The 19,131-nt window shown below is 38.3% G+C and overlaps 1 protein-coding gene across 5 annotated transcripts in view; it reads right to left on the reverse strand.

Moving 5' to 3' along the window:
- AP2B1 (adaptor related protein complex 2 subunit beta 1) overlaps positions 1-19,131 on the reverse strand; it is a 114,983-nt gene that overhangs the window by 43,220 nt on the left and 52,632 nt on the right. For all 5 annotated transcript variants that reach the window (XM_061390359.1, XM_061390356.1, XM_061390358.1 and 2 more), the window contains exons 13-14: positions 15,793-16,052; positions 11,295-11,487 (exon numbers count right to left, since the gene is read on the reverse strand). In XM_061390359.1, coding sequence (XP_061246343.1) covers positions 11,295-11,487; positions 15,793-16,052 — 453 coding nt within the window. The remainder of the gene's footprint in view (positions 1-11,294; positions 11,488-15,792; positions 16,053-19,131) is intronic.

Genomic DNA, 19,131 nt, shown 5'->3' on the forward strand with positions numbered 1-19,131 from the left:
ACAGACAAGGTTGAAAACCACTGCCTTAGAGAACTGACTATTATCTGGAGTCAAACAAGAGTTATCAGTTTAGAAATTACTTTGGAGCTATCTCCTGAATTGAAAAGGAAGCTAGAACTTGAGCAGAAAGAAAAGCCCTTTCTAAGGAAGGCAATGATGCAGAATGTCTCATTTCTCCCAGTGCTGGTTTTGATCTAGTTTTATGACTTTCTGATGGGCTTACACATTCTCCCCACCAGCCATTATCCTCCCTTCTGGGTTATCTCACAACTCAAGTTTGAAAGAGATGGAATTCTTTATAGACCTAGTTGGGACTTGATGGCAAGAAAAAAAAACACACTGGAAGAGAAACAGCAATATTATCAAAGATGCTAAATTCAATAAAAGGTAGTGAAAAAAGGCACTCACTAGTGGTGTTATTTCCAAAGGGAAAAAAGCCCATTTATAGCCCTTATTTTCTTAGATTTCATTCTTACTATATTTGAGCATTATATGAGTATTATCTTAGCTGGACAGGATCTAAATGTACTCTTCCCCGCCCCCCCATGCTGCTTGTCAATTTTATTCAAAACCATATAAGAGAAACTGAAAAGCAATTCTGACACTCCTCCATTTATGTTCAGCTGATCAGATACACCTGAGCTGCAACCCAGACTCAAGATCTCTGATCTTAGAGAATGCAAGGGGTATTAGAGACACATAGCCAGAAATAAAAAGGTTCACCTAACTGGGCTATGTCCAGAGAGCACAAGTAAAGGACAATTTCAGTATGCTTTCTAACTAGCAAAACTATAGCTTATTCAGACTTTATTTGGCAGCCTTCCTTTTGACTGAAAGGTTTCTGAGAGGCTATCATCTTCCTCTGAAAATATGACGCAGGTGACAGCACAGTGACAGACAAGAGTAACAGGGGCTGTCAGCAAGGGCAGGAGCCCATTCCCCAGCGAGGGCCTCTCCCGTCTACAGTGACAAGCAGATTGAGGCAGATATTAATTGGGGGGTGAGCAGGGGAGGCTACAGAGCCGAACTGTACAAAGCAATGTTGTTGTCATGTTAGCCTGAACCAGCCACTAATGTTTCAGTTCAGTTGCTGGTATTACCCTGAGTCAGACAAGATTCATTTGTTTGGTAATACTTTCTAATCATGTCAGGTACAAAATCAATCAAACTCCACTTGTAAAAATTCAGTGATTTCTGTTATCCAGTGAGCTAGGGGAGGTGAGTGTAAAGTAAGGTATGACTTTAATCTCAAATGCTGTATTATGTTTTAAGTGGTCTTTTGGGGCTATTTACCATTATTCCCAGGACTGCCTTAATGAGGCTGCTATTTTCTCCATGAAGGAAGTAATGTCAACTTGCTTCCCTGGTGGTTCAGGCAGTAAAGAATTTGCCTGCAGTGAAGGAGGCCCAGGTTTGATCCCTGGTTCGGGAAGACCCCCGGAGAAGGGAATGGCCACCCACTCCAGTGTTCTTGCTTGGAGGATTCCATGGACAGAGGAGCCTGGCGAGCTACAGTCCACAGGGTCGCAAAGAATCAAACATGACTGAGCAACTAACACTTTTTTATAGACCAACTAAATCAGTACACAGGAAGATGAAGAAAGGAGGGGTTATAATTTCAAGAAGAGAATATTTTAAATGCTGCAAATTAAACAGAATTTTCCTAAAGGTCTGTAGTTGATACCCACGTCTAAAATTTCTGCTAGTGGTAAAGCTTCCCCAGCCTCTAATCTAAATCACATTAAATGGCACATTAACAGTAACACTAACATTGGCTACTGCCAAAGAGTGGGGTGCTTCAGCATGTCTGAATTAGTGCTCAAACAGCTCAGTTCGTGTTGAACTACAAAATAATGTATTGCTTCACTGTTCATTCAGTAATTGAATGCAAAGCAGTGATTTCATGGTGACTTATTTTAATTTATGGGCTAAAGAGATTTCAGCATGGATACATGAGTTCTGCTGCAGAACCTGGTTGAGTCAAAAGTTTGAGAGCTGAGTTTGCCTACCAAAAGGAAATTCCTTCATCCAATGGTAACATGCTTTAATATCAGAAGTACAAAAAAAGAATTCAAGACTGAGGTTCTGTAAGGCACGTCTGTCAGACTCTAAGAAAAGGACAAGTCTTGACATGGCCACCAAGTATAGTGAAAATTAAACAAAACACAAAACCCCATGAATGTTCACAAAGACTAATCTGGGTTAGTCCCCTTGACAAGGTCCATCTGACCAGTCTAAAGTATACCTGTCTGCTTCTGAAACTATGGAGCTGTCTGAGAATATGAAGACATTCTCTTACTTCGAGGTAGCGATCTTAAGCTCACACATTTCTTTGCTCCTTTCTGGAATTACTACCTCTTATGTGATACTTTCCAGAACTGATTTAATTGAAGAGAGTCTAAGAAATGTTTCAGGGCATACAGTTTACCAATAGCTCTGCTAGGCAGGAATCAAAATAGAATGATGTAAAAATAGTACACAATGATTCCCATCACAAACAAAACTTATACCAAAATCTTACTGGCATCAAAAATATCAATCTGTGTTTTTCCTATCAGTTTTAGATTTTAGTAGGCACACACTATCTCCGAGGTAAAGTATGGTTTTCAGCTGCTAGGCTGCAAATTTTAATCTGATTTTTCACAAAGCTATTTAGAAAAGCACCATAAAATATAACTAATTGAACCAGTGAAAAGAATCTGTAACTGTGCCAAAACTATTAGACAAACTCATGATGAGAACAGACTTGATGTGGAATAGCATAAAGGAGTTGAGATTATACAAAATCATCAGAAGACTCCTTAGCTTGAAGGAAAAAAAAAAAGTCTTATATCAACAGAAAAAGATGGTGATGTAATAGATTATTTTCTGAGATGGGACAGGGGACAGAATGTGATGAGAAGTTCCTAGAATGGCCATTACTGGTCTCTTAGGTCAGATATAACTCAATGTTCAATGTAGTAAAAGTCCACAGGAGCAGCTCTGTATCTGGTCTCATCTTCCTTTGCAGTAATTATCTGACGATGTACTTGTTCACAACTATATTCTCAATACATGGAATACAGCCTGACATAGAATAAGCACTCAAATATTTATTGAGTGACTGAATGTTTCACTAACCATATAAGCAGCGCTATTATTTCTTGGGGAGATAATTTTGAAATGAATCACTTCACTGGTGAAAATTATCACAAAATGGATAGAAGGCTGACAAAATTGTTTCACTAACTGCCCAGAGCACCGTTATCTCCATCAACACAGCCAAAACATATGAATAGAACCAATTAAGGGGAAAAAATGACCCCGTCCACTCTATTCCCAAGCAAAGCCAAAGCTTTTTCTAGAATCTGAAAGTATTCTCTGAGTGGTTTTGACTGTCAGTTTTCATCACAAGAATGCACCATGCATCATTTTATTGCCTTGAAAGCACTTGCTTTGTATCACAGCTCACCACCAAATAGCTGGGAACACAGGATTTTGTGGCTCTACTTGAAAGAGGGTAAGATTAAGCAATCTTAGTCCTTTTGCTGGAAGACAGATGTATAAACTTATCCAATCCCTCTTCTCATTAATGAATATTTTTATTGTCTTTCTCAAACTTTCAAGTGCCTCCTAGTGGTAAGCTAGCTCAAATTCACATAGAGGGCACCGAATCCCATGGATGGAGGAGCCTGGTGGGCTACGGTCCATGGGGTCGCTAGGAGTCAGACACGACTGAGCAACTTCACTTTCACACATTGGAGAAGGAAATGGCAACCCACTCCAGTATTCTTGCCTGGAGAATCCCAGGGATGGGGGAGCCTGGTGGGCTGCCGTCTATGGGGTCGCACAGAGTTGGACATGACTGAAGTGACTTAGCAGCAGCAGCAGCAGCAGGAAGTATATCATGGAAAGGCCTAGGGCAAGCAAGTCTTGTGTTTTATCTTAAAACATTCATAAATTTTACATTCTAAGCCTTAATACAGTGTGTTTATGTTGCTTGCCATAGAGTAAAACTTAACACTACAAGATGAGGAACCAGGTTTATCCTGCAGCTTCAGATGCACCCTATGCTCTGCTGTGTACTCCAGAGATTGTGTACTCCAGTTTGAGAAGGATCAAAGTTAAGTGAGACTGGACTCTACTACGGAAGATGACAATAACAAACTGCAGGAACCACAGGACACTGAAGGTGTGTATAAACTTTAAAGTTTTTAAAAAGTTCTGGGTTCAAAATCCTGACTGAGACTTGCTAGCTATGCGTCCTTCAGTTATCTGTCAAATAAGACCCAATACCAATTACCCTTCAGACTTATATTTTGAGGATTAGAAATTAGAAAAGTTCTAGCACAGAGATTGGCACTTGGTATTTGGTAATTATTCCTCAAACTGCCTGAGACCAGCCTTCACGAAACCTATGCACTGATAAAAGAGACAGTGGTTACAAAAAGCCACTTAAGGATTTACCAGGCAAAACTGGGCTACGATTTACAAAGCTCTCTCCACAACACTTCCAACTCTAAAACTTAAGTTCTTAAATCACAGTAAATCTTTTCCAGAGGAAGAGAGATGGAGATGTAGCATGGATTTCCCATGGGCTAAAGAAACCTCAAAATCATTACTATAATCGTGCATCAGTTAAAATATCTGAAAGGTAAAAATCTGTAAGAAACAGGTAGGATGTTCTGAAAAACATACACTGGGGTCTGGAAAAGGCAGTTTCTCCTCTCTCCTACTCTGTTTTAGATGGGCACTCTGCGAGCACATTTCTCTGGCAGGAAACCCCCTGTCAGCATAGAGAAAGGGCATTCTGGATGATGTTTCTTCTTCATTCTTGATATACAATAGCACCATTTTTCTAAACAGAGTAACACACAGCACCTTGGATGAAAAGAAGGCCATAATTTAGCCAAGGTCTTTGCTGACAGTCTGAAAATAATGGAAACAAATAATCAAGATTCAATTATCACTTGAGTGCTCCTTAGAGATATCACACTCACCAGCACATGTTGTATCTGTATAACGTGTATGCAAGGTTTACACACATGGGTGCCGGGTCATCTCCCATATACACCAAACCAGAAGGGTCTGCACTGTCAGAAAAGCCACACTACCCAGGATGAGCAGTTTCTTAGATTTGGTAGCTGGGGCATCAAAAGACACCCATACAGCTTCTAAAACAAAGAAGTAAAAACCCCAATAACACTGAAACAGTATACTGCACTGCTCTACACATAGAACAGATCAATCTCGTAAGTTTCATTAACTGAAATTCATTCCACATCAAGCAGACAGTGAAGTCTGTACTAACAGAAGGAAACTATGTTTTAAACAAAAGAGAATATGCTAAAGGACAAGGAAAAACTAAGGAGGAAAGTGAAGAGTATATCAGAAATCCATTTTCATTTAAGTCCAGTGATACAGAAACATTTTAAAAAATCTGAAGCTCTGTACACATCAATGATTTTCAAAGGCAAAGTGAAGTGAAAGTTGCTCAGTTGTGTCCGATTCTATGCAACCCCATGGACTATACAGTCCATGGAATTCTCCAGACCAGAATAGTGGAGTGGGTAGCCTTTTCCTTCTCCAGGGGATCTTCCCAACCCAGGGATTGAACCCAGGTCTCCTGCATTGCAGGTGGATTTTTTTTTTTTCTTCTAATTTTATTTTATTTTTAAACTTTACATAATTGTATTAGTTTTGCCAAATATCAAAATGAATCCGCCACAGGTATACATGTGCTCCCCATCCCGAACCCTCCTCCCTCCTCCCTCCCCATACCATCCCCCTGGGCCGTCCCAGTGCACCAGCCCCAAGCATCCAGCATCGTGCATCGAACCTGGACTGGCAACTCATTTCCCACACGATATTTTACATGTTTCATTGCCATTCTCCCTCTTCCCACCCTCTCCCTCTCCCAGAGTCCATAAGACTGTTCTATACATCAGTGTCTCTCTTGCTGTCTCGTACACCAGGTTATTGTTACCATCTTTCTAAATTCCATATATATGCGTTAGTATACTGTATTTATGTTTTTCCTTCTGGCTTACTTCACTCTGTATAATAGGCTCCAGTTTCATCCACCTCATTAGAACTGATTCAAATGTATTCTTTTTAATGGCTGAGTAATACTCCATTGTGTATATGTACCACAGCTTTCTTAGCCATTCATCTGCTGATGGACATCTAGGTTGCTTCCATGTCTTGGCTATTATAAACAGTGCTGAGATGAACATTGGGGTACACGTGTCTCTTTCCCTTCTGGTTTCCTCAGTGTGTATGCCCAGCAGTGGGGTTGCTGGATCATAAGGCAGTTCTATTTCCAGTTTTTTAAGGAATCTCCACACTGTTCTCCATAGTGGCTGTACTAGTTTGCATTCCCACCAACAGTGTAAGAGGGTTCCCTTTTCTCCACACCCTCTCCAACATTTATTATTTGTAGACTTTTGGATCGCAGCCATTCTGACTGGTGTGAAATGGTACCTCACAGTGGTTTTGATTTGCATTTCTCTGATAATGAGTGATGTTGAGCATCTTTTCATGTGTTTGTTAGCCATCTGTATGTCTTCTTTGGAGAAATGTCTATTTAGATCTTTGGCCCATTTTTTGATTGGGTCGTTTATTTTTCTGGAGTTGAGCTGTAGGAGTTGCTTGTATATTTTTGAGATTAGTTGTTTGTCGGTTGCTTCATTTGCTATTATTTTCTCCCATTCTGAAGGCTGTCTTTTCACCTTGCTAATAGTTTCCTTTGATGTGCAGAAGCTTTTAAGGTTAATTAGGTCCCATTTGTTTATTTTTGCTTTTATTTCCAATATTCTGGGAGGTGGGTCATAGAGGATCCTGCTGTGATGTATGTCGGAGAGTGTTTTGCCTATGTTCTCCTCTAGGAGTTTTATAGTTTCTGGTCTTACGTTTAGATCTTTAATCCATTTTGAGTTTATTTTTGTGTATGGTGTTAGAAAGTGGTCCAGTTTCATTCTTTTACAAGTGGTTGACCAGATTTCCCAGCACCACTTGTTAAAGAGATTGTCTTTAATCCATTGTATATTCTTGCCTCCTTTGTCAAAGATAAGGTGTCCATATGTGCATGGATTTATCTCTGGGCTTTCTATTTTATTCCATTGATCAATATTTCTGTCTTTGTGCCAGTACCATACTGTCTTGCAGGTGGATTCTTTACCAGCTGAGCTACCAGGGAAACTCAATGGTTTTCAAAGAACTACCTCTAAAAAAGATAAATAAATAAACCAAACAAAAACAAACAAAAAAACACCCAAGAAAACAAACCAAATAACAACAAAAAAACACCATGTTAAGAATCACTTGGGCGGCATGATGTGCACATGTGTGTGTGTTTTTTTTAATGTCACAGCTACATACCTACCTCACTCTGGTTTAAGAATAGCAGCTGTTATATGAGTCACTATTATTGATGGGCAAAGGCTAGAGCCTTCAGGTAAGTTGTAATAAGTAATAATAATAATGAATGAATGGATTGACAAGTATTTCCTGAATAACAGCTCTAGAAAAGTCACAATTCACTAAATCTCAAAATTCTGTAAGTGTGATGATGAAAGAGGGGAAATAAAATCTAATGGGAGGTTCACCAAGATATGAAAATGGAAGAATATTACTGTCCTCTAGTGAATTTCAAGTTTTAAGACAGAGGAACAGAAAATGGATAGATAATCTAAAATACAAGACAATTTTCAGTCTCCAATTATGGACCATGAGCGAGGGTAAATGAACCCTGAGCAAGGGTAAAAGAACCCTGGGAATGAGCAACTAAATCTAAATTGGTCAAATTCAACCTTTGGCCAATTTCTGATAGGCTGGATCACCTAATAGCAAATCACAGTAAGAAAATGTCCTAGAGTTGGGGGTAAGGGGTGAGGTGGGGAGGGACAGAACAAAGGTAAATTCAGAGAGGACTATTCTGTAGGAGGTGCCAAGACTCACCAGAATATAATTCTGTGGTAATCACTGTCTTGGCTTAAAGACCAATTTTTAAACTCTCTACCTAACTTTATCTGGAACTTCACTTGGCTCAATATTCTCAGTCTTGGCTGCAAAATTAAAATAACCTGGATATTAAAAAAAAATAACATCATTGAAGAGAAGTGGACAACAGAGGATGAGATGGTTGGATGGTATCACTGACTCAATGGACATGAGTTTGAGCAAGTTCTGGGAGATGCTCAAGGACAGGGAAGCCTGGCATGCTACAGCCCATGGGGTGGCAAAGAGTTAGACACGACTGAGCGACTGAACAACAATAGGGTCCTATCTCTCAGAAATTCTGTTTAATTGTTCTAGAGCTAGGTACAAACACTGCCAGTATATGTATTTTGTAAATACCAATTATGCAGCTAGAGTTGAGAACACAAAGCTTGGAATAAAAGGTAAGTAGCTGCCACGCTTCATTAGCAGCACACCACTGACCTCTATGGGTAAGGTTCTGTTAGAAACCAATGATAAAAGCAAGCAGAAACTTTGCGGAGAGCCTTTCTGAGATGAACACTGACGACGTAACCTGAGTGCTGCTTGCCAGACAACCACGTATTAATAACTCTGATCCAGGCTACATTTTAAATGGGGACCTGGGTCAAATTCTACCGTACCCAGCAACATTCTTCTTCCTAGAGAATAAAAGACAGACTTTTAACAAAATAATTTTAAGAGTTTCATGCCCTCCCTCAATGTGAGGCAGAGTAGGAGCCATCTTTCCAGGAATGTGTTTACTGAAGTCAGGAGAAAAAGTCACGGAGGTTTATCAATAGCTATTCCAACACCAAAGTGAAGTGGCTCACAGTGATTACAGATATTCCATGTCTTTATGATGCAAAATGTTGTCCGCAGACATGGGTGTCTGTTAGAAAAGGAGACTCCTAGGTCATACCCCCAACCAACAACAATTGTCTTGTTCAAGATCTCCATTTGATGTATGTACACATTAATTTGAGGAGCACTGTTAAAAAGGTAAGGATTCATTCAAAAAACAGCACTATCTATATAGATTAAATAAAAACCCTGAGAACTATTTTTGTCTTTAGATAATTTACACAAGAACAATAAAAGCTTTTTAAAAATGGCACAGACTACTGCTGCCACAGAAATTCGTCTTTCACACAACCAGATTTAGGTCTCTTCCTTGTGATGTTCTCTTAAAAGGAATCTTGGTTCTTTGAGTGAATATATATTTAACTGCAGACAGATCCAAAGCAAAAAGAAGGGCTTTTCCTCCTCATTCTGATTTCTGGGATATATTTGTATCGCAGAATAAGCTGAAGAAACCTGCACGTAAACACTTTCTAGGGCTATAACACCAAGAATGCCATTTTAAATCTCAAAGTCAGAATAAGCTAAAATTTAGAATTACAGGAACATTACTGGGCTTACACAGCAACCCCTATATAATATTTAGACATCCAAGTATAAAAAGTTTATTCTCTGCCCCAAAGAGAATATCCTTTGCAAAACAAACAAGAAAAAGCCCACATGTGACTTAGTCTACTACAATCTAAGAAAGTTCTAATCAATTTTCTTCCCGATATAAACTTTCCAGAATTCTATTAGATGACTGGATTGGCTGCATAAAATATAAAGAAAAAACTCACTGGTGTTAAGGACCAGCAAGAGCTAAGATAAAAAGAGTTAAGATACCAAGCCAAACGGAAATAATATTCTCTTTCCTTCCATGCTAGCTAAAGTGGGTCAAGAAACAAGAGGACAGAATCCTGGGCCAGGCATCATCGAAATACAGAGCCTCTTTCTCCCTTCTATCCTTCAAATTTAATTTGTCTTCTTAGGTTCAATGAGTCCACCATGTTGTAAACTTCTAGAGAAATAAGCAGGGTTGTTAAGGCATAAACGTGAGGATAATTTAACATTTAACTTGTAGTTCATACGTCAACAGAATACGAAGAGCTGTTTCAACGTTTAGAAGGGATTTCTGGGAGTCTGCATGAATATTTCAATATTCATTTGTCAGTCTCCTGAGTCTAGAAAGGAGGCTATAGAGCAATGCAGAATATCACATGAGGAAGCTATTCAGTCAACTCTGTTCATTAAAGAGATCTGAATATGAAAAGCAATGCTTATATTCGCACAAAGACAAAAGGAATGCTCATCTGTGTCACCATTTGCTACAGTCCAGAGCTTGGTCAGTATATAGACCCTGGAAGCAGTGATTTCCATTAGTAAAATGTATCATCCACAGAGATATGATGGTAACCCTATCTCCTTAGACTCTCTGTCAGTCAAAAGTTAATGCACCTGTACTGGCTGGTATAAATCCCAGACATAATAACACTGTTCATAAAGTAGAAGAGAAAATGTCAGTGTATGAAACAGAAAGGAAGGCTGTTTTGTTTATATAATTTCTGAGGACATAATATTTTTGTATCTAAGGCACTGACTTTCAATTTCTAATTCTGGGAAATAAATCAGTTTGTTGGGCATATATATAGTCATCAGGTTGGCAAACATCTTATTTGCAAGTGTCCTGCTAAAACAGCGTAATTCCACCACAATTAAGTATCTAATTTGCAGGGAGCCATGTGATAAGACCTCTTATTTCTCTGGCCTGCCTCTCTACCCAGATGGAAGGTCATCCTTAATATTTCTCATGTATCCTGCACAGCAACAGTAAGTAATTGGCACATATTCACAGACACTTTGGACTTTGGAGCCTTTTAGTATTAGAATCCTGGAAGCTAATTAAATTGGAAGTATGACAGTGTGGAGTGGGAGATGTGGATGGAGAAGAGGAAAAAAGAACCAATCAAGAAGTACTTTCCAACTGTAAGAAAGATACATTAAAAAAAAACCCAACCACAAATGGCTCAAATGTCTGCCTCAGAATCTTTCAGAATTAGATAAGGTATAAGCCAATAAAATACTGAAATAAAAAAAGGCAAAAGCTTGAAAGCCTCAAAGTAGGATGATCACTATGAGATCATTTAAATGATGTTCAGGTCAAAAGGGGAATTACAGCGGCCATCCAGAGTTAAGCAGCAGGAGCAATAATAAGCTCTGGAAAGGCAACTAGGTTGGTTAAACACCAAAAGTTCTATTTAAAGGCAGGACAACGAAATAATCCTGTACACATGCAAACACTCCCCATACAGTATCATTTAATTCTCTAGAGACACATAATCCTGTCCTTTATCAAAGGACATTGCTCTGCTTGTCATCTAGCTCTAAAAAGGTGAAAGATTAAATGTTCTTCAGCATATCAATAATTAAAAATAACTCCCAAAATTTAAAAACAAAAAGAATTTAAAAGAACTAAAAGAAAGAAGGAAGATGCTTACCAGACTATCTAGGCCTCCTCCCAAGAGATCCACTGCTCCCATCTGCATGGAAGATACCTGTGGCACATTGACTGGGGGACCAAGGTCAAGGTTTAAAAGATCCCCCAGAAGGTCACCCTGGGAGGGAATAACCTGAGGCTGCTCCAGGTTGGTGGCAGTGGTGGTGCCCACAGGGCTGTCTCCTGCATCAGTGCTGCAAGGTACAAACAGAAAGAGGGGAACAGAGAAAAGTCAGTTTTAGCAGAGACTTGGTAACAAGGCAACAAGCCAATGTCATATGCTCTTATACAATATAACCTCTTCAATCAATTTTATATTATACCATATATACAACAACCTCATCAATCAATTTTAATTGAGCACCTACTCTGTAAGGGAACACTGTAATGAGAACTCTGGAGAAATATCTAAAAAAAATAAAGAGAGAAATATATTTCCTGTCTTCAAATAACTTACACTTGAACAAACCAACCCCAAAACCAGTATTGACAAAACAAGTGGAAAGCACATTCACTGCGGAACAGCAGAAATGAGACTGTGTGTCTGTCTGCGCAATGACAGACTACAGATGAGATGCAGGCGGGGCTGATTCCCAAAAGCTTCTGAGGATGGTTTTAGGGCTAGATTTTTAAGAATAACATAGCATAGTTATAAGGAACTACCAGGGAGAGACCTTCCAAAAATGAAGGGATAGTTTGTGCAAAGGCATAGAAATAAACAATTTGACTTTTACGGACAGTGAAAAAATCATATTGGCAGGAGCAGACACTGTAAGATTTAGGGGAAATGAAGACAAGAAAAATACAACTCTGAAAACAGGTCTAGAGAGTTAATTTTTATATGATAGGCAATGCTGAATCACTTTTACTTGTTGAACAAAACTAAAAATAACATTTAGAGGAACAGTATTCTAGCAGCTGTGTGACAGTGGACTGAAGTTGGGAGAATGGACATGAAGATGAGCTAAGAGTAATTGTTTAAAAAGGGAATAGTGAGTTTTAAGAAAGGACTAGTCCTTTTAACATTAAATTGATTACTCTTAGCTCATCTTCATGTCCACTCTCCCAACTTCAGTCCACTATACACACACCCGCTACAGTAATGTTCTAGACCTGTTTTCAGAGTTGTATATTCCTCATCTTCACGTCCCCTAAATCTTACCAAGTGAAAAAAAAAAAATCTCAAAAGAAAATTTCCAGCTCAGTTGGCTTCACTGTGAAGTATTCCAAACATTTATGCAAAAAGTAAAACCAATTTTAGATAAACTTTAATAAAACAGAATAGAGAATGGCAATTGAAAAAATCTGAAAGTTCAGTTTTGACTATTAAGGAATTATTCCTAACTTTGGCTTGATAATATAATTTTTTTAAAAACTGCTTATTTTTTAGAGATACCAATTAAAGTACTTATGAATGAAGTGATATGAGGTCTGAAATTTAAAACACTCCAGTTCCCTAAAAAAAAAATTGTGGGAGTGATAAATGAAATAAAATTGGCAAAATACTGATGACTGTTGAAGCTGAGTGTTGATTATGTTTTAACATTCTATCTTGTGTGTTTTCTAAGACATAAAATAATTTTTTAAAACAAAAAATATTCTGTAAAAATCCCATTAATAAACAAATGCTTTCTCTAAAAACCCTGGGTAGGTTTTTTTTTTAATTATTTTTTATTGGCGTAAAGTTGCTTTACCATGTTGTTTTAGTTTATGCTGTAGAGGCAAAGTGCATCAGCTGTGTATTTACATATATCCCCTCTTCCTAGTTAGGTTTTGACAATGCTTGAACAAAGAAGAAAGAAGAATCAAATTCAGAGGAAAAAACAAACAAAAACAAAGAAGCAAAAGACTAGTGATGCTCCTTATAAGAGGAATCTGGAGGGGTAACAGGGAAAATTATATGTTGCTTTCAATTCTGTTAAGTTTCAAGGAAGAAAAACAAATAGCGAAGTTCAACAGACAGCTAAAGCCAAGGAATTGGCAGTCAAGAGTTACAGAAGTAAACCTGGGAAGAAATTCATGCACACACTTCCAGTGAAATAAACAGAGTAACACTTGGGGTATTGTAAGAATGGGGCAATTAGAGTAAGATGACCAGGACCAAGCTTTGGCTCCACTAATAACTAGTTGCATGCATTGTCCCAGGCAAGTGACCACCTCTCTGAGACAAAGCTTCCTCACCAATAAAATGATAACAAAACAAAGCAATCTATTTTAGGAAGGATCAAATGAAGTGAGTGAAAGTCGCTTAGTCCTGTCCAACTCTTTGCCACCCATGGACTATACAGTCCATGTATTTCTCCAGGCCAGGATATTGGAGTGGGTAGCCTTTCCCTTCTCCAGGGGATCTTCCCAACCCAAGGATCGAACCCAGGTCTCCTACATTGCAGGTGGATTCTTTACTAGCTGAGGCACCAGGGAAACCCAAGAATACTGGAGTGGGTAGCCTGTCCCTTCTCCAGGAGATCTTCCTGACCCAAGAATTGAACCAGGGTTTCTTGCATTGTCGGCGGTTTCTTTACCAGCTGAGCTACCGGGGAAGCTCCAAATGAAAACATGGTATAAACTGTAAAGTTTTGTAATATATCAGTGGTAACCCAGGTGAGCTATTTAAAATCCAAAAAGATGATGCTATTAAAGAATTGCACTCAATATGTCAGCAAATTTGGAAAACTCAGCTGTGGCCACAGGACTGGAAAAGGTTAGTTTTCATTCCAATCTCAAAGAAAGGCAGTGCCAAAGAATGTTCAAGCTAGGGCACAACTGCGTTCATTTAGCATGCTAGTAAGGTTATGCTCAAAATCCTTCAAGCTAGCTTTAGCCTCAGTGAGGCAAGAACTTCCAGCTGTACAAGCTAGATTTAGAAAACGGAGAGGAACCAGAGATCAAATTGCCAATATCACTGGATCACAGAGAAAGCAAGGGAATTCTAGAAAAATATCTACTTCTGCTTCACTGACTACACGTAAGTCTTTGACTATGTAGAACACATTAAACTGTGGAAGAGTCTTAAGAGAGATGAGAATACCAAACCACCTTACCGGCCTCCTGAGAAACCTGTATGTGGGTCAAGAAGCAACAGTTAGAACTGGACATGGAACAACAAACTGGTTCCAGATTGGGAAAGGAGTAGGTCAAGGCTGTTTATTGTCAACCTGCTTATTTCACTTATATGCAGAGTACATCATGTGAAATGCTGGGATGGATGAAGCACAAGCTGGAATCAAGACTGCCAGGAGAAATATCAACAACCTCAGATATGCAGATGACACCACTCTAATGGCAGAAAGTGAAAAGGAACTAAAGAGCCTCTTGCTTGATGAAGGTGAAAGAGCTGGCTTAAAACTCAACATTCAGAAAACTAAGATCATGGCATCTGGTTCCATCACTTCATAGCAAATAGATGGGGATTAAATGGAAACAGTGGCAGATTTTATCTTCTTGGGCTCCAAAATCACTGTGGACTGTGATCCACATGACTGCAGCCATGAAATTAAAAGATGCTTGCTCCTTGGAAGGAAAGCTATGACAAACCTAGACAGCATATTAAAAAGTAGAGACATCACTTTGACAATAAAGGTCCACATAATCAAAACTATGGCTTTTCCAGTAGTCATGTGCGGATGAGCGAGTTGGACCATAAAGCAGGCTGATCACTGAAGAATCGATGCTTTTGAACTATGGTGCTGGTGAAGACTCTTGAGAGTCCCTTGGACTGCAAGAAGATCAAACCAGTCAATCCTAAAGGAAATCAACCCTGAATATTCACTGGTAGGACTGTTGCTGAAGCTGAAGCTCTAGTACTTTGGCCACCTGACGCAAAAAGTCAACTCACTGGAAAAGACCTTGATGGTGGGGAAGACTGAGGCCAAGAAGAGAAGCGGGCAACAGAGGATGAGATGGCTGGATGGTACCACTGACTCAATGGACATTGAGTCTGAGCAAACTCCAGGAGACAGTGAAGGACAGGGAAACCCAGTGTGCTGCAGTCCACAGGGTCACAGAGTCAGACGTGACTTAGCGACTGAACAAAAGACTTTTTTTAGACGTAATACTACTGCACATTTAATAGACTACACTATAGACCAGATGTAACTTTTGTATGCACTCAGAAATACCAACAAAAAATTTGTGACTCGCTTTATTGCAGTGTTCTGGATCCAGAGCCCACAATCTCTATGGTATGCCTGTATATGTTTTTTACCAAGTTTTCAACTATGGGAAAATTTCTAGCCTCATCTTTTAGAGTCTTAAGCAACCTTCAAACTTTATCCATTCAGAAAGTTTTTACCACAATTTTCTAAAGGCATAATCTTACCAACCCTGAGATTAGAACTCAAAAAGGTCTTTTATCCATTATATGTGTGTAGTCACTAGAATTCAGATGAAGCCCCCAAGGCAGCAGAACAGGTTTACCAAAAGCATAGCAAAGCTTAAGGAAGACCAACTTCGTCTATACAAAGAATCACTTCTCAATCAAACCAAGTTTACCTGCTTACCTCCCATGATGTATTGGCAAGTGTTTGCGATGGATTCCATGACTTCCTTCCACAAAAGCATTGGGCGGCTTATGGTACACTGAGGCCAAAGAACCAATGTGGCAGATTAGCTCATCCAGTAGAGTTGGCTCAATAAGATCTGTCTCCTCAGAAATCAGTGGCTTTTCAGACAAGACTACTTCTTTAGCTGTGACAGGATCAGTTGAGAGAAGGCGCCAATAAATATAGCCCCGGTCTCGAAGGTCAGGATTATCAGAATCCTAATGAAAAGGCAAACACAAGAAGGTTTAAATGTAATTCTTTTCCATATAGAAACTCAAACTGCTGATTTATTATCAAGGTAATGCTGTAGCAATTTATGCAGGGTTGGCTGTAAGAAGATATTTAGACTCAATATGTTTTTAATGTACTCATAATTCTGAAATCTCTAACGTTTCAAAGAATTTAAATATAAATTGAGGTTAGTTCTAAGACTCAAATTCAGAAAGGAAGTTGGGAAGAAGAAAATAAAGTTTAACCTAAGAAAAATCAATTGCTTCAAATGTCCCTGGGACATAAAAATGTTTTTAACTGCTATAAATATTAGCAGAATTATTCATGAAACACATCTTACATATATTTCACCCATACCTTCTTTCTTTATTCAAATATTAAGTATCTCCCGTGGAGACACTGGCTAGGCCCTGGCAACAGAGACAACATATGGTGCCTGGCTTCAAAGAGCTCAAAGAACATTAATTATTTATTAAAATATGAGAGGTGCTATCATCTAAATAATAAAAAAAAAAAACTGTTTAAGACAGCATATAAAACTAAGTGCTTCTAAAAAGGGTGACGGATTTAGTGTCCTCGTTTCTTTGTGTGGTGGTTAAAATAATTTTATACATGATTGTGGCTGAGGAAAATTTGTTATCAATGCCACAGCACAATTTAGAAATGAATAATATAAAAGTAAGTCTCCCCCAATCACCCAGCCCTCCCCTACCTTAACTCCCCCATCCCCCAAGTACCCATCCATATGAATAGTGCACTATGAGCTCACACACACACATATATTCATTTTACACAAAGCCAGTTTCATCCTATACTCCTCCTCACGCTGCTCTTCATAGTGGCACACACAGCTGTCATTTTTCCACTATATACACAGCACTGCATCATTATTTACTAGTGTCCCATTGATGAACATTTAGATTGCTGCCTCCTTCTCCCTCCTTTATACTATTCAGTTTTCTGGTCATTACAAAGTGGCAGTAAATATCCCGGTATCTACCTCCGAGAGTCTGTCTATATGGTGGCATTCATCTACCCATGAATTGTTTCAGTGGTATTATGTTATTAAAGGCAACAATCAGCCCCATTTCAATTTCTGTATCTAAAACACACAAAGAAAAGTATTTCTTTAAAGTAGGCCAGGGTTTTCCCATGAGTCTATACATAAGCAGATGAACTGGTTCATAATTTAGCCACTTAAGGCACTTGCCATTCAGCTCAAAACCAGAAATGACCCAGATTGCTTTACATAGATTTTCTTCATCATATGAGTGTTTATTTGAGTGTTGAGTGTTTATTTGCACCCAACATGGATTGCTGGTTAAAAATAAAAAAGTATAAAGAAAACTGAGATACAAGCTAATACAGCATAAAAATGGTAAATTTTATCTCAAGATAATCTTTATCATATTCACAGGTTGCATTATTCTAAAAGAAATGTACATATACATTACTTAAATCAAACTATCTGTAGTATTTGAAATGCTATTAAAAAAAAGGAAACTGACTATATCCAAATTAGATGCATTTGTTTTGCTGCATGTTGAAGCAGGAAGTTTGCTCCTGAGGAACTGTTTATAAACAGTTGACTGAAATCTCCTTAGATTTTCATTTGGAAACAAAACTTAAATATTATAAAACATAAGTTGATTTTTTTAAGAGTAGAATACAAGTTTCTCCGAGTATCACATCAGGAAAGCAATCCCCATCCCAGGTTTTATTGATATTTAAATTCAAAGTTTTAATCTGTACACTCAGTCCCCAAAGCACGTCATTTAAAATCTGTAGACTATGTTTTTTATTACACAATGAAAATGAATACTACACATTACTTAACTGGGAAAATTTTAATTTGTCTAGTAAGTTGTTAAATGTATTAAAACTATACAACACAGCTTAATAATATAATCAAATAATATAATCAAAGTAAAATTTTTTTACTTCAAATTATTTTTCTCATATATCAGCTACATATTTAACCAAAAAAAAAAAATTCCTGTGGAGATTCACAAAATACATACTTCTATGAAAAAAGCTTGAGTCTCCCACAAATTCAAAACACTACGATAGGGTAATTTCTAGAGATAGAATCAATGGATTAAAGGGGGTACATGCTATAAATCTTAACAGTGACTTTACCATTTAGTCCTATGAGAAATGAGAAAATGAGTGCAAGTTTTTCATGACCAGAAGTCAAGAGTGGACAAGTATCTCCACTGTCCAAACTCAATTATCCTGAGGGCTAATCTGATAGGCCAACTATCAGCAGGCCTTCACTGACTCACTATTCACATGGAAGCCATGATAAATCAGGCCCAGTCAAGGCTAACGACAAAAAATCAGAACCTTTTATGATTTTACAGTGTCATTATGTGTTTGGCGACTCAGAAAATTGTTTGGGATCTACTGTACTGCTACTCCGATAGGCCCTCGTGTGGATCTCAAGAAAATAATGTATTACCCAAAATTTGAGAGCTTCAAAACATTTCTTATCAGGCAAGCCCTAAAACACTAATTCCTAAAACTATAACATGCATCAACATTTTAACACACCAAGAAAGCCATTTAAAGCACAGATTCCAGGGCTAACCCAGAGTTTCTGATTCATTATGTCAGAAGGGGGGCCCAGGGTTTCTGATTCATTATGTCAGAAGGGGGGGTCCAGGAATTTTTATTTTCAACAAGCACAGATGATTTTGATGATGGTGGTTTCTAGCTCACATATGGAAATACCAAGGTGAAGACTTCTTTCCATGTACTAAAAAGGGTAATTACTAAAGTTTGGACACTTCTCTGTGTATTCTTTATATTTCCTTTAAAACCATCAAAGTGAAAAAGAGATCTTATTAAAGGCATGGATTCAAGGGTTGTTCTTTTTTCATAACCAATAGTATTTCTAATTATACAACCATTTTACTTAAAATTAGAAGCACAAAGATTTCACACATACTTTCCTGAATCCTCAGCATAGATAAAGAACAAGATTAAGTCTACTATGAAGATAGAGGCACAGTGGTAAAGAATCCACCTGCCAATGCAGGAGACACAAGAGACACGGGTTTGATC

The sequence above is a fragment of the Bos javanicus genome, chromosome 19 (assembly GCF_032452875.1).
Source record: "Bos javanicus breed banteng chromosome 19, ARS-OSU_banteng_1.0, whole genome shotgun sequence".
Taxonomy (NCBI): domain Eukaryota; kingdom Metazoa; phylum Chordata; class Mammalia; order Artiodactyla; family Bovidae; genus Bos; species Bos javanicus.